The sequence below is a fragment of the Hypomesus nipponensis genome, chromosome 5, assembly GCF_054491055.1.
Source record: "Hypomesus nipponensis isolate SF chromosome 5, ASM5449105v1, whole genome shotgun sequence".
In the NCBI taxonomy this organism is placed as follows: domain Eukaryota; kingdom Metazoa; phylum Chordata; class Actinopteri; order Osmeriformes; family Osmeridae; genus Hypomesus; species Hypomesus nipponensis.
In genome coordinates, this window is record NC_140365.1 from 750001 (window position 1) to 762500 (window position 12500).

The 12500-nt window shown below is 52.4% G+C and overlaps 1 protein-coding gene across 3 annotated transcripts in view; it reads left to right on the forward strand.

Annotated features, from left to right (window-relative positions):
* LOC146287620 (RNA-binding protein Musashi homolog 2-like) overlaps positions 1 to 12500 on the forward strand; it is a 178124-nt gene that overhangs the window by 138263 nt on the left and 27361 nt on the right. For all 3 annotated transcript variants that reach the window (XM_084697807.1, XM_084697808.1, XM_084697809.1), the window contains exons 9-10: positions 1015 to 1129; positions 5276 to 5350. In XM_084697807.1, coding sequence (XP_084553933.1) covers positions 1015 to 1129; positions 5276 to 5350 — 190 coding nt within the window. The remainder of the gene's footprint in view (positions 1 to 1014; positions 1130 to 5275; positions 5351 to 12500) is intronic.

Here is a 12500-nt window from a genome sequence, read left to right on the forward strand (position 1 = left end):
CGTCCGTCTGATGAGGGCTGGGACTGACCAGCTTCCTGTTTGAAGTCCCAGTGAGGGAACGCTGGCTGGGCCCGCGCTACACATGGCTCTCAGCCACCAGGGGGCGCTGTAGCTGTGGTGCTAGAGGACAGGAAGTGAGTTTATATGGATGTGGAAGCTCTCCAGGAGGTTCAGGGGTAGTGGGGGGGTTGAGCTGAGGTCTGAGACCTGAGGCCCTGTCACTCGCTGGGCCTATCTTCTGGATGTGCATGTATGTAACAGTCCTCCCCATCTCTCTCTAGAAGGCAACATTATAACGACAGAGTGATGATAGTATAACAGTAGTGTAATAATAACATAATACCAGTGTAACAACAATGTAACAACTGTGTAATGACAGTGTAGCAACAGTGTTACAACAGTCAAAGGCACATGTCGCCATGGAGATGGAAACAGGAAATGATTCCACTGGATGATTCCTGGAACACTCTGGCCTTGAGGTGGACTGACGTGTGTCTCTGTGTGTGTGTGTCTGTGTGTGTGTCTCTGTGTGTGTGTGTCTGTGTGTGTGTCTGTGTGTGTCTGTGTGTGTCTGTGTGTCTGTGTGTGTCTGTGTGTCTGTGTGTGTGTGTGTGTGTGTCTGTGTGTGTCTGTGTGTCTGTGTGTGTCTGTGTGTGTGTGTGTCTGTGTGTGTCTGTGTGTGTGTGTGTCTGTGTGTCTGTGTGTGTGTGTGTGTGTGTGTGTCTGTGTGTGTCTGTGTGTGTGTGTCTGTGTGTGTCTGTGTGTGTGTGTGTCTGTGTGTGTCTGTGTGTGTGTGTGTCTGTGTGTCTGTGTGTGTGTGTGTGTCTGTGTGTCTGTGTGTGTCTGTGTGTGTGTGTCTGTGTGTGTCTGTGTGTGTGTGTGTCTGTGTGTCTGTGTGTGTGTGTGTGTCTGTGTGTGTCTGTGTGTGTGTGTCTGTGTGTGTCTGTGTGTGTGTGTCTGTGTGTCTCTGTGTGTGTGTGTCTGTGTGTGTCTGTGTGTGTGCGTGCTCTGCAGGTAGAATGTAAGAAAGCCCAGCCCAAGGAGGTGATGTCCCCCCCAGGTGCACGCGGGAGGGCCCGGGGCCTGCCCTACACCATGGACGCCTTCATGTTGGGGATGGGCATGCTGAGTGAGTAACACACCCTTACACACACACACACTGTGGCCCACACGCACACACCCTCACACACACACACACTGTGGCCCACACGCACACACCCTCACACACACACACACTGTGGCCCACACACACACACCCTCACACACACACTGTGTCCCACACACACTGTGGCCCACACACACCCTCACACACACACTGTGGCCCACACACACCCTCACACACACTGTGGCCCACACACACACCCTGTGGCCCACACACACACTGTGGCCCACACACACACCCTCACACACACACACACTGTGGCCCTCACACACACCCTCACACACACACTGTGGCCCACACACACACCCTCACACACACACACACTGTGGCCCTCACACACACTCTCACACACACTGTGGCCCACACACACACCCTCACACACACACACACACTGTGGCCCTCACACACACCCTCACACACACACACACTGTGGCCCACACACACCCTCACACACATGATGTCATATTGTGGATTCATGTCTCCGCCAGGGTGACCCCCTCAGTGGATAATGACAGGAACACGCAAGACCCAGCTGGTCTCACATCTCAATCCCTCTCTCTCTCTCTCTCTCTCTCTCTCTCTCTCTCTCTCTCTCTCTCTCTCTCTCTCTCTCTCTCTCTCTCTCTCTCTCTCTCTCTCTCTCTCTCTCTCTCTCTCTCTCTCTCTCTCTCTCTCTCTCTCTCTCTCTCTCTCTCTCTCTCTCTCTCTCTCTCTCTCTGTCTTTATCTCTCTCTATCACTCTCTATCCTTCTCTTTCCATCCCTCTCTCTCACTCTCTCTTTCTATCACAATTACTGCATGTCTCTCTCTCTTTCTCTCTATGACTTTATCCCCCCTCCCCACTGCTGGTCCAGGGTTCAGGGTGGTCACCCTGTCCCTGACACAGATTGCCGTAAAGTGTGGAGTTCTGGAGGAGCTTTGAGAAGTGCTTCTGTCTAAGTTGTTTCCAGCCCTCATCTCTTCTGTTTGAACTATTTAACAAGCGCAGTGAACTTTTCAGAACTTATTACGGATCAGTGCGTCGGTGTGGAGGAGAAGCAGCTTCCCTGCCCTCTGGGAGACGCAAGGCAGAGCTACTGAAGTGCTCATGTGAGAATATTAACTGCCAACTTATTTGGAGACACTCTTATCTAAATGAAATTGGAAAACGCAGGACAGCGAAGCGTTCTTTTGTATAATTTGCGTGGAGAGAAAAGACTGGGAAGAAAAGGGAGAAGAATCCTCTGGCTCATTATTTAAAACTGTAAGATTCTTAGACGCCAAATCTCATTAAGTCCCGCCCCTAGTTCCTTTGTTTACTGCATCTAATCGAGCCATTTATCTTTATTGTGTTGTGTTCGATGTATGTTTGCTGAAATTAATACACATTTGAGCCAGGCTGCAGTAAGGGTGTACCAGAGGGATAATTGATTTTAAAGTGAATCAGAACTGTTGAGCCATAAAATAGGTACATTAGCATGCATATTAATAACGCAAATAGGAAGGCTAGGATGCAGACCTGGCCTTCTGGCGTTCTTTATTTACCCAGATGGAGGTGGAGATGCTGGGTTCAGCCCCGCTACACAGAGGAGTAATGAGGTCTGCTCTCCTCCTCCTCCTCTCCTCCTCTCCTCCTCTCCTCTCTTGTCTCCTCCACTTTCTCCTCCTCCTGACTTTACTGTGTGGTGTAGGATTCTCAGACTGGTTACCACTTCTCTCTCTCTCTCTCTCTCTCTCTCTCTCTCTCTCTCTCTCTCTCTCTCTCTCTCTCACACACACACACACACCCGTTGAGAAGGTGTGTGCCCTGCTGTGTGTGTGTGTGAGGGGGTACATAGCTACTCTATATGCCCCTGGCAGTGCTCCTCCAGAGGAACTGGGGGCCCCACAGTCAACACATCGCCCCAGACAGAGTCTCTGCCGTGCCCTTTAAATACCAGCTTGTGACCCCAGCCTCACCCTGGGTCTGCTCCCGCTCTGCTGGGACCCCCTACACACACACACGTGCCCAGGCCCTGGGCTGATACACACTCCTCCATACAGATAGACATCTCCCCCCTCCTCCTTCCCCCTCCTCCTTCCCCCTCCTCCTTCCCCCTCCTCCTCCGCAGTGCTTTAGCTCTTCCTGATCAGACAAGGACGTTTGCTTCAGGATGGGCCTGCTGGCCCGCCCGTGACAGTGACACTTCATTCACACCTGTGTTGTAAACACATGCAATCACACCTCACTGTGGAGGAAGCGTCAGAGGGATGAGGTTTCTCATCCACCAATCAGAGCCTCTCCTATTCCATCTGTCCTGGATCTGGCCTGTTCCCATCCCTCTCCCCCCCCCCTCTCCCACCCCCCCTCTCCCACCCCCCCCCTCTCCCCCCCCCCAGACCGTATCCCCTCGTTCAATCAAGATTAGATTGAACTTAGTCATGGGCAGCGGAGGCTTGTGGGATATTTATGACCCAGGTGTGAGTTTCCTCTGAGAACGGGGCTCCAGCCAGCTCCCACATCACCGGGCCACACATGAAAATGCATCGTTAGGGACGGCGGGTTGTTAAGAACCACGGGTCGCTAGGAACCGCGGGTCGCTAGGATCCGCGGGTCGCTAGGTGGACGACTCCCGGAGGTGTTGTTCTGTCTGCCGGGGGAGATAAACCACCCAGCCAATCACAGGGGAGCAGACTCCTGCCAATCAGTGGGCAGTAACCTGTGATAACCTAGAGACAGGCTGTGAGCTTGGAGATGGACTGGGGTGTGCTGTCGTTGGTCTTTAAAAGCAAAGTTATTGTGTTGGACAGGATATGGTCCTGGCCCAAGATCTTTATTGGCTAATTAAGTCGGTTTTGTCGCTCACCGATTGGCTGGAGCTTTTTGGCGACTGATAGTGCCTGTGAAATGGCCCTGAATTAAAAGGTGCCGAATGTTTATGATGTCAAAACTGATCTGGTCTAATGATCAACCTCACTCACTCACCCACACACACTCTTACTCTTAGATGAGTTTTTCTGCCTCACTGCCCGGCCCTCTCCTGCCTCACAGCCCAGCCCTCTCCTGCCTCTCTGCCTCACAGCCCAGCCCTCTCCTGCCTCACTGCCTCACAGCCCAGGCCTCTCCTGCCTCTCCTGCCTCTCTCCCCAGCACTCTGTCCTTCTCAATATGTCTCCACAGCTGCTGCTGTTGAAAGCTGTCCAGATCATTAACGAGTGTTCTTGGGGCTGGAACACACGGGCCGACAGCATGGGAACTATAAATCCCACGTTCTTAACTTTGTTCTGGACGTATCAAGACCCTGACTCTCACTGCATAGCTCCCTATCCTGCTGTGTGTGAGAGTGTGTAGTGTGAGTGTGTGTGTGTAGTGTAGTGTAGTGTAGTGTAGTGTAGTGTAGTGTAGTGTTGTGTAGTGTGTGAGTGTGTGTGTGTGTGTGTGTGTGTGTAGTGTAGTGTGAGTGTGTGTACTGAGATCTGTCCTACTTTCCAGTGACTCCTGGTGTGGTCGTCTGGTACCTTTCTCCAGCTGACATATTGCATGTTTCCCTTCCAAAGCACCTCACAGCAGTGAAAAATACCAGGAAATATACAGGCCAGTAATAACTAGCTCTCCGTCATCAATAAAACTCACTGCGTCAGCAACGCAAGCACACACACACACACACACGACAGATGGCGTGTGAATCCCAAATGGCCCACACTGATCCCTGTGTGTTTATTCACAAACATGTTATTATGCCACATCGCACCCCCACATCATCCAGATCTGTTTCGTCCTCGCCTCGCCTCAGTTACCCAGCCTCCATCACTCCTGGTGGGGCAGGACGGCTTGTTACCCAGCCTCCATCACTCCTGGTGGGGCAGGACGGCTTGTTACCCAGCCTCCATCACTCCTGGTGGGGCAGGACGGCTTGTTACCCAGCCTCCATCACTCCTGGTGGGGCAGGACGGCTTGTTAGCGGCCGGCCATCTCACCTCCACACAGGCTGTGTTCTCACAGCGCCGACTAAACACACACCTCGCTGTCATTCTCCACATTCTGTTGGATGATGGGATGTGGGGAAATGAGGGGGTGTGTTTCTGGTGCTGGTTCTGTAGTGTGTGTTTATGTCTCAGAAGGTGACGCTGTTCTCTTCCTGTTTCGTTGTCAAGGTTACCCGAACATAGTGGCGACCTATGGACGTGGATACACTGGATTCACCCCGAGCTACAGCTACCAGTTCCCTGGTGAGTCCCTGTGTCGTGGAGACGCTGTTCACCTGGAACACACACACACACACACACCTACCTGTTCACCTGGAACACACACACACACTCACCTACCTGTTCACCTGGAACACACACACTCACACACCTACCTGTTCACCTGGAACACACACACACACCTACCTGTTCACCTGGAACACACACACACACTCACCTACCTGTTCACCTGGAACACACACACACACACCTACCTGTTCACCTGGAACACACACACTCACACACGCACCTACCTGTTCACCTGGAACACACACACTCACACACGCACCTACCTGTTCACCTGGAACACACACACTCACACACGCACCTACCTGTTCACCTGGAACACACACACACTCACACACTCACCTACCTGTTCACCTGGAACACACACACTCACACACACCTACCTGTTCACCTGGAACACACACACACACTCACCTACCTGTTCACCTGGAACACACACACTCACACACCTACCTGTTCACCTGGAACACACACACACACCTACCTGTTCACCTGGAACACACACACACACTCACCTGCCTGTTCACCTGGAACACACACACACACTCACCTGCCTGTTCACCTGGAACACACACACACAGTGGGCAGGGGGGGAGGGGGGAGGGGGGGAGGGGGGCACACCTCCATACCTACTTATCACCTGGCGGATAGGAGGAGCCGGAGGAGGAGAACATCCAGGAAGGAGGCTGGGGTTAAGGCTGATGAGCTGGCGGCTGCTGATTGGCCCACAGTTTACCGCTGCCTCTCCCCTCTGACGGGTTAATTCAGACTTCTTATTTGTCCTGCAAAGCTCCTGTTATAAGCACATATCCCCGGGCAAAGTATCGATCAAGTTTCCTTCCGCTCCGAGATCTCTGAAGGCAGTTTCTATTAAAATCAAAGAGAGATGGTTTATTTCTCCTCTTCCTGCTAAACACAAGTGGATTGAAATAGATTAATAAATGCTCAGAACTGAGTGAATGCTGCTGCTGTATGGGGAGAGGAAGGGAGGGGGAGGGAGGGAGGGAGGGAGGGAGGGAGGCAGGCAGGCAGGCAGGCAGGCAGGCAGGCAGGCAGGCAGGGAGGGAGGGAGGGAGGGAGGGAGGGAGGGAGGGAGGGAGGGAGGGAGGGAGGGAGGGAGGGAGGGAGGCAGGGAGGGAGGGAGGGAGGGAGGGAGGGAGGGAGGGAGGCAGGCAGGCAGGCAGGCAGGCAGGCAGGCAGGCAGGCAGGCAGGGAGGGAGGGAGGGAGGGAGGGAGGGAGGGAGGGAGGGAGGGAGGGAGGGAGGGAGGGAGGGAGGGAGGGAGGGAGGGAGGGAGGGAGGGAGGGAGGGAGGGAGGGAGGGAGGGAGGGAGGGAGGGAGGGAGGGAGGGAGGGAGGGAGGGAGGGAGGGAGTCACTGAGAGGAGGACACCTGCAGGTGCTGTCTTCCTTGGTCTCTCTGAGGTGACCAGAAACTAAGGGGTCACCAGAGAGTCCACTGTTCAGTCCCAGTTAATCCCCCTGGACTCCCCGCCCCTCCACCACTCTCCCTGCCCGCTTCCCCACCCAAGCTGCTCCTCCTCCGGCCCCCAGCGTCTCCGTCAGCCCTCCGTCCCTGACCTTGCAGTCCAACACTGGCTGGCTCCTCACAGCTCACAGGGATTTGCAGTAATCTCGCTTGCTTGGGAGGTTAAGAATTGACTTTGGTGGAGAGAGTGGAGCTGGTTCAGAAGCCGCAGAGTTAAGCCTGAGAGCAGGGGGGTGTGGGGGTGTGCGGGGGGGCTCCACACACGCCTGGTGGCAGGTGGGAAGACGTCCTGTAATGAGCTGTGGTTCTTCACTGAGACCTGCTGCTGGTATCAAGGTTAACACCTCTAACATGAGCACAGCTTTAGTTGGGTGTGCTCACGTCTTCGGCGAGCACAACCATTGTTCTCTCACATATATCTTATTATTATTATTTGTGCCCCCCTAAAACTCAGTCAATATTTGGACGACATAGACAACCTAGGTGTCAAAAGTTTCGTCTTGGTAGCGATTGAGTTGCTTGTATTTGTGTTTACTTTAAGTATACATTTTTGTGGCAAAAAGTGAAGCTAACGGAGTCTAACATGCTAGCCACAGTCACTGACGCTACTACCGTCACTAACATCACAAAAACAAGACTACCTCTAGCAGAACATTAGTTTAGCAGCTCGTTAACTTCTGGGAGATGGCTAGGCTAACTACTTAACTGCAAGGCAGCTGCAGAAACGCCACAAGCAAAGAGGCCTGGGCGAGAACTATTTGCTCATTTTACTTCGTGATATGACACACAATTGTGATGTGTAATGAACAATATAAGGTGATATTATTAAGGAAGTACATCTACTTTCGAAAACAGTAGTCTACTATTTTACTGAAGCATTAGCATCATGACATTTAGCCTCTGTTGCCAGGGCAACACATACTACAGCGGTCTATGATGCATCTGTTTTCAATCATTAAAATAAACATTCCTCACAAATACATTTTTGTTGTAGAATTTATTATGACATTAGATTACAAGTAAACGATTTGTGGGTGAAATTATCATTACTTGTGGTTTCAAACCAGTGTAGCTCACTGCAACGCTGTAGCCTACACAAGACACACTAGTCTAGTAGCTAACAAAAACATCCGCAGCTGTTTAGGAAGTCAAACGGCGACAGAACATGTTCGGCACTACCCTTAATTAAATCAAAAGTCTTTCAATAGGTGAAACTATCTGATTAGTGACTACTAACCTGAACTCCATTGCCACAGCCTAAACTGTGTCAATCTGTTCATGAAAATAATTCATTTCAGCCTAAACTGTACAACGGAACGTTAACTTGAATTCAACCAACGCAATCGCTACCGAGACAAACACAGTCTAGTGCTGCAGCTTCTCCACACAGCAGGGCTATATCACATTTTGCCTTGTTACTGACAATGATCGCTACCACTGAGCTTTTTATGAATGAGAGATTTTCCCCTAAATAAATGTCAAGCTTATTTACGTTTTCGGGGGCATATTTTCAGTTAGCAGATGGTACTATTGAATCGCAATTCCATCTGAGATAACTGCCCGGTAATGTTGTTGTTAGAATAAGCAGAAAAATATATACTTTTAAATCTATGTTATTTTTATAAATAATAAGTAGGCTATGCATTTTTTATAAAAAATATACAGATATATCAGTTGTAAAAATGTCATAAAAAAACAGACCCCTCTGCAACCGACGCAAGCAAACACACCCTACAATTTCCCCAGAAATTGTACCCTCTTTAGTTATGTATGTGCGATTTCAGACACACACACACACATCGACACACACACACACACGTAAATCAAAACACACGTTTGTCTTGTTGATAGTTTCCCAGAACACCCTCACACACACACACACACACTCCCATACACACACACAGCTATTCATACACACAGCCCCCCCCCCTCCACCAGCCCTCCCCTCTACCGACGACTCTCTCTTACACACACACACACACACACACACACACCCTGGGCTCCTCAGAGCTCATAGCTCCCTCCATCATCTTTATTTGACAGAAAGTGACATTTGGAAAGCTATAAATCAAGATAAGCGACCATGTGTGTTTGTGTGTGTGTGTCTTTAAAAAGGCCGTACCCATGGAATTACAAACACCAGGGAACACACACGGATATACACACAGATGGTTACAAATACAGGGTTCTACATCCAGGGGTCAGAAGTTAAAGTCATTACCACACAATGAGATGGAGCATGGCTGGTTCAGGGTGGGGGTGAGTGGGTTTCCATGCTGTCAGGCAGGACAGATCCTTCTCTACACCGCCCCCTCCCTAACCAGAGGCAAAAAGCCACTAATCCACCCCCCCCCCCGCCCACCCTGCACTCCCTCTCCTCTCCCCCTCTCCTCTCCTCCTGCCTCCCCCCCCCTCTCCTCTCCTCCTGCCCCCCTCTCTCCTCTCCTCCTGCCCCCCCCCTCCTCTCCTCCTGCCCCCCTCTCTCCTCTCCTCCTGCCCCCCCCCTCCTCTCCTCCTGCCCCCCTTTCTCCTCTCCTCCTGCCCCCCCTCTCCTCTCCCCCTGTCCTCTCCTTCTGCCCCCCCCCTCTCCTCTCCTCCTGCCCCCCTTTCTCCTCTCCTCCTGCCCCCCCTCTCCTCCCCTCCCCTCTCCTCTCCTCCTCTCCCTCTCTCCTCTCCTCCTGCCCCCCTCTCTCCTCTCCTCCTGCCCCCTCTCTCCTCTCCCCCTGTCCTCTCCTCCTGCCCCCTCTCTCCTCTCCCCCTGTCCTCTCCTTCTGCCCCCTCCCCTCTCCTCCTGCTCTCTGCAGGTTGTCTTGTTTACCAGATCAAGACTCGTTCATTCCAGTGATGGTTGTTTGAGGGCGTCTGTATGTGTTTGCATGCGTGCATAAACATGCTCCTTGTCAAGGTCACAGAGCTGCTAAAGACCGGCGGTGGAGGGGGGGCTGTGGAGGGGGGGCGGTGGAGGGGGGGCGGTGGAGGGGTGAAACACACCAGCCCCACATCCCCCCTCGTTTTCCCAGACACACACAGTTTCTGAGTGGTGTGTGTATAAATAGATTGTGTGTTCACACACAAACACCCTGGAGCAGACCTCTCATTAAAGGACAGGGCTGTGGAGACTGATGAGTACTGATCCATACTGATCCACTCTCACCATCACAGCCCTCTACAGGAGCAGCTCTGTGTGTCTGTCTGTGTGTGTGTGTGTGTGTGTGTGTGTCTGTGTGTGTGTGTCTGTGTGTGTGTGTTGTGTGTGTGTCCCCAGGCTATACCACTGTGTCAGAGTAAAGCCTTCAGGTCTGATCAGCTGCTCTCTCCTCTGCAGATCCTGTACCCTCCAGGGTGTGTGTGGAGGGGGGGTGAACTCATCAGCCCTCAAGTCCTCACCCTCCACATAGGGACCACCAGACAGGCAGACAGACAGACAGGCAGGCAGGCAGGCAGGCAGGCAGGCAGGCAGGCAGGCAGGCAGGCAGGCAGGCAGGCAGGCAGGCAGGCAGGCAGGCAGGCAGGCAGGCAGGCAGGCAGGCAGGCAGGCAGGCAGGCAGGCAGGCAGGCAGGCAGGCAGGCAGGCAGGCAGTAAAGATCTAATTGTGTACCAAAAACTATGGTTTAAGCAGTGGCTGTAGTCCTGGTATTCTTGGTCACATACAGCAGACACACTGTACACACACACAGACACACACACACTGTACACACACACACTGTACACACACACACAGACACACACACGCTGTACACACACACATTAGAAGCAGACTGAGTGCTGAACTTCACTGAGCACTCGTCACTTTCATCTCAGTGTACCTGCAACCACTGGCTTCTTCCTCCTCCTTCTCTCTTCCTCCTCCTCTCCTCCTCTCCTCCTCCTTCTGTCTTCCTCCTCTTCCTCCTCCTCCTCTCTTCCTCCTCCTCCTCTCCTCCTCCTCCTCCTCTCCTCCTCTCTTCCTCCTCTCTTCTTCCTCCTCCTCTCCTCCTCTCCTCCTCCTTCTCTCTTCCTCCTCTTCCTCCTCCTCCTCTCTTCCTCCTCCTCCTCTCCTCCTCTCTTCCTCCTGCTCTCCTCCTCTTCCTCCTCCTCTCTTCCTCCTCTCTTCCTCCTCCTCCTCTCTACCTCCTTTCTTCTTCCTCCTCCTCCTCCCCCTCTTCATCCGCCTCCTCTCTTCCTCCTCCTCCTCTCCTCCTCTCTTCCTCCTCCTCCTCTCCTCCTCTCCTCCTCCTTCTCTCTTCCTCCTCCTCCTCCTCCTCCTCCTCTCTTCCTCCTCCTCCTCCTCCTCCTCTCCTCCTCTTCCTCCTCCTCTCTTCCTCCTCCTCCTCTCTACCTCCTCTCTTCCTCCTCCTCCTCCTCCTCCTCCTCCCCCTCTTCATCCGCCTCCTCTCTTCCTCCTCCTCCTCTTCCTCCTCCTCTCTTCCTCTTCCTCCTCCTCTCCTCCTCCTCCTCCTCCTCCTCCTCCTCTCCTCCTCCTCCTCCACCGTGTTTGTAGAGGAACATTAAAATGACAAAGTAACAATGTTTACTTGTCTGCTAATGACAAGAGGCCTGTGTGACCTTGTCTAATTAATACCAGCGCCCTGAGGTAACACACCCCGGGGTGACGCGCAGGGTGTCTCACGACGGGGAGGGAGGAGGGGGGGGCGCACTTGGGCTCTCTGATTGGACGGGATCCCACGGGCCCCCTGACAGGCAGTGCTCCTAGATCAGACCAGGAAGCAGACAAGAGATCTTGTCCTCTGTCATCTCACATCTGAGAGCAGCACGACACACACAGTTCCTTCAGAAGAGACCTTCCTCACAAACATACATGAAAGACAGCTCTTTTCTCTCTCTCTGACTCTCTCATTCTCTCTTTATACAGTATATATATATCTCTTTCCCTCCCTCCACCACTCTCTCTAACTTTCTCTTTCTTTCCCTCTTTTTATCTCACTTTCTCTCACTTTCTCTCTCTCTCTCTCCTCTCTTTATCTCTCTATCTCTCCCAACTCTGCAGAATATTGCCTCAGTGCTTGATGGACTGTGTAAAGGATTATTTATTTTGTTAGACAAAATGTCCTGTCTGCCTGAATGCTCCCAGCCCAGCCTGATCTGCAGGTGAGAAAGTCTCTCAGAGTGTAGCGGTATCTCTCTCAGGGTCCAGCGCAGTCACCCTCATAAACCATGGCCTCCATACATGCACTGACAAAGTCATATAGCACAGCTTCCTCCTTCACCTGCTGCGCTACAGTAAGCTGTATAAGACCCCCACCGTTACCAAGACATGACTGCAGTCACTCACTGGACACTGCCAGGTCTCTGACCTTCCTTCCATGTCTGGCTGGCTGGACCGTGTCTGTGTGCTGGCTGGACTAACCCTAACCCTGGCTGGACTAACCCTAACCCTGGCTGGACTCAGAGTGTTGGAGCTGGTTCAGTCACACCAGAACTGCTTATATCTCTCCTCTCCATCCCCCCCCCTTCTCTCCTCTCATACCCTCCCCTGTCCTCTAGAGTAGTTATCTATATTTGGTGCTTTGGAGGAGAATGATGAGGGGAGCTGGGATTTTTCCAAATATCCCTTCTTCCTCCTTCATCATTATGTGCAATGGTGTATGAAACATGTGCTATTCCCACCGTAAAGCCAGGCT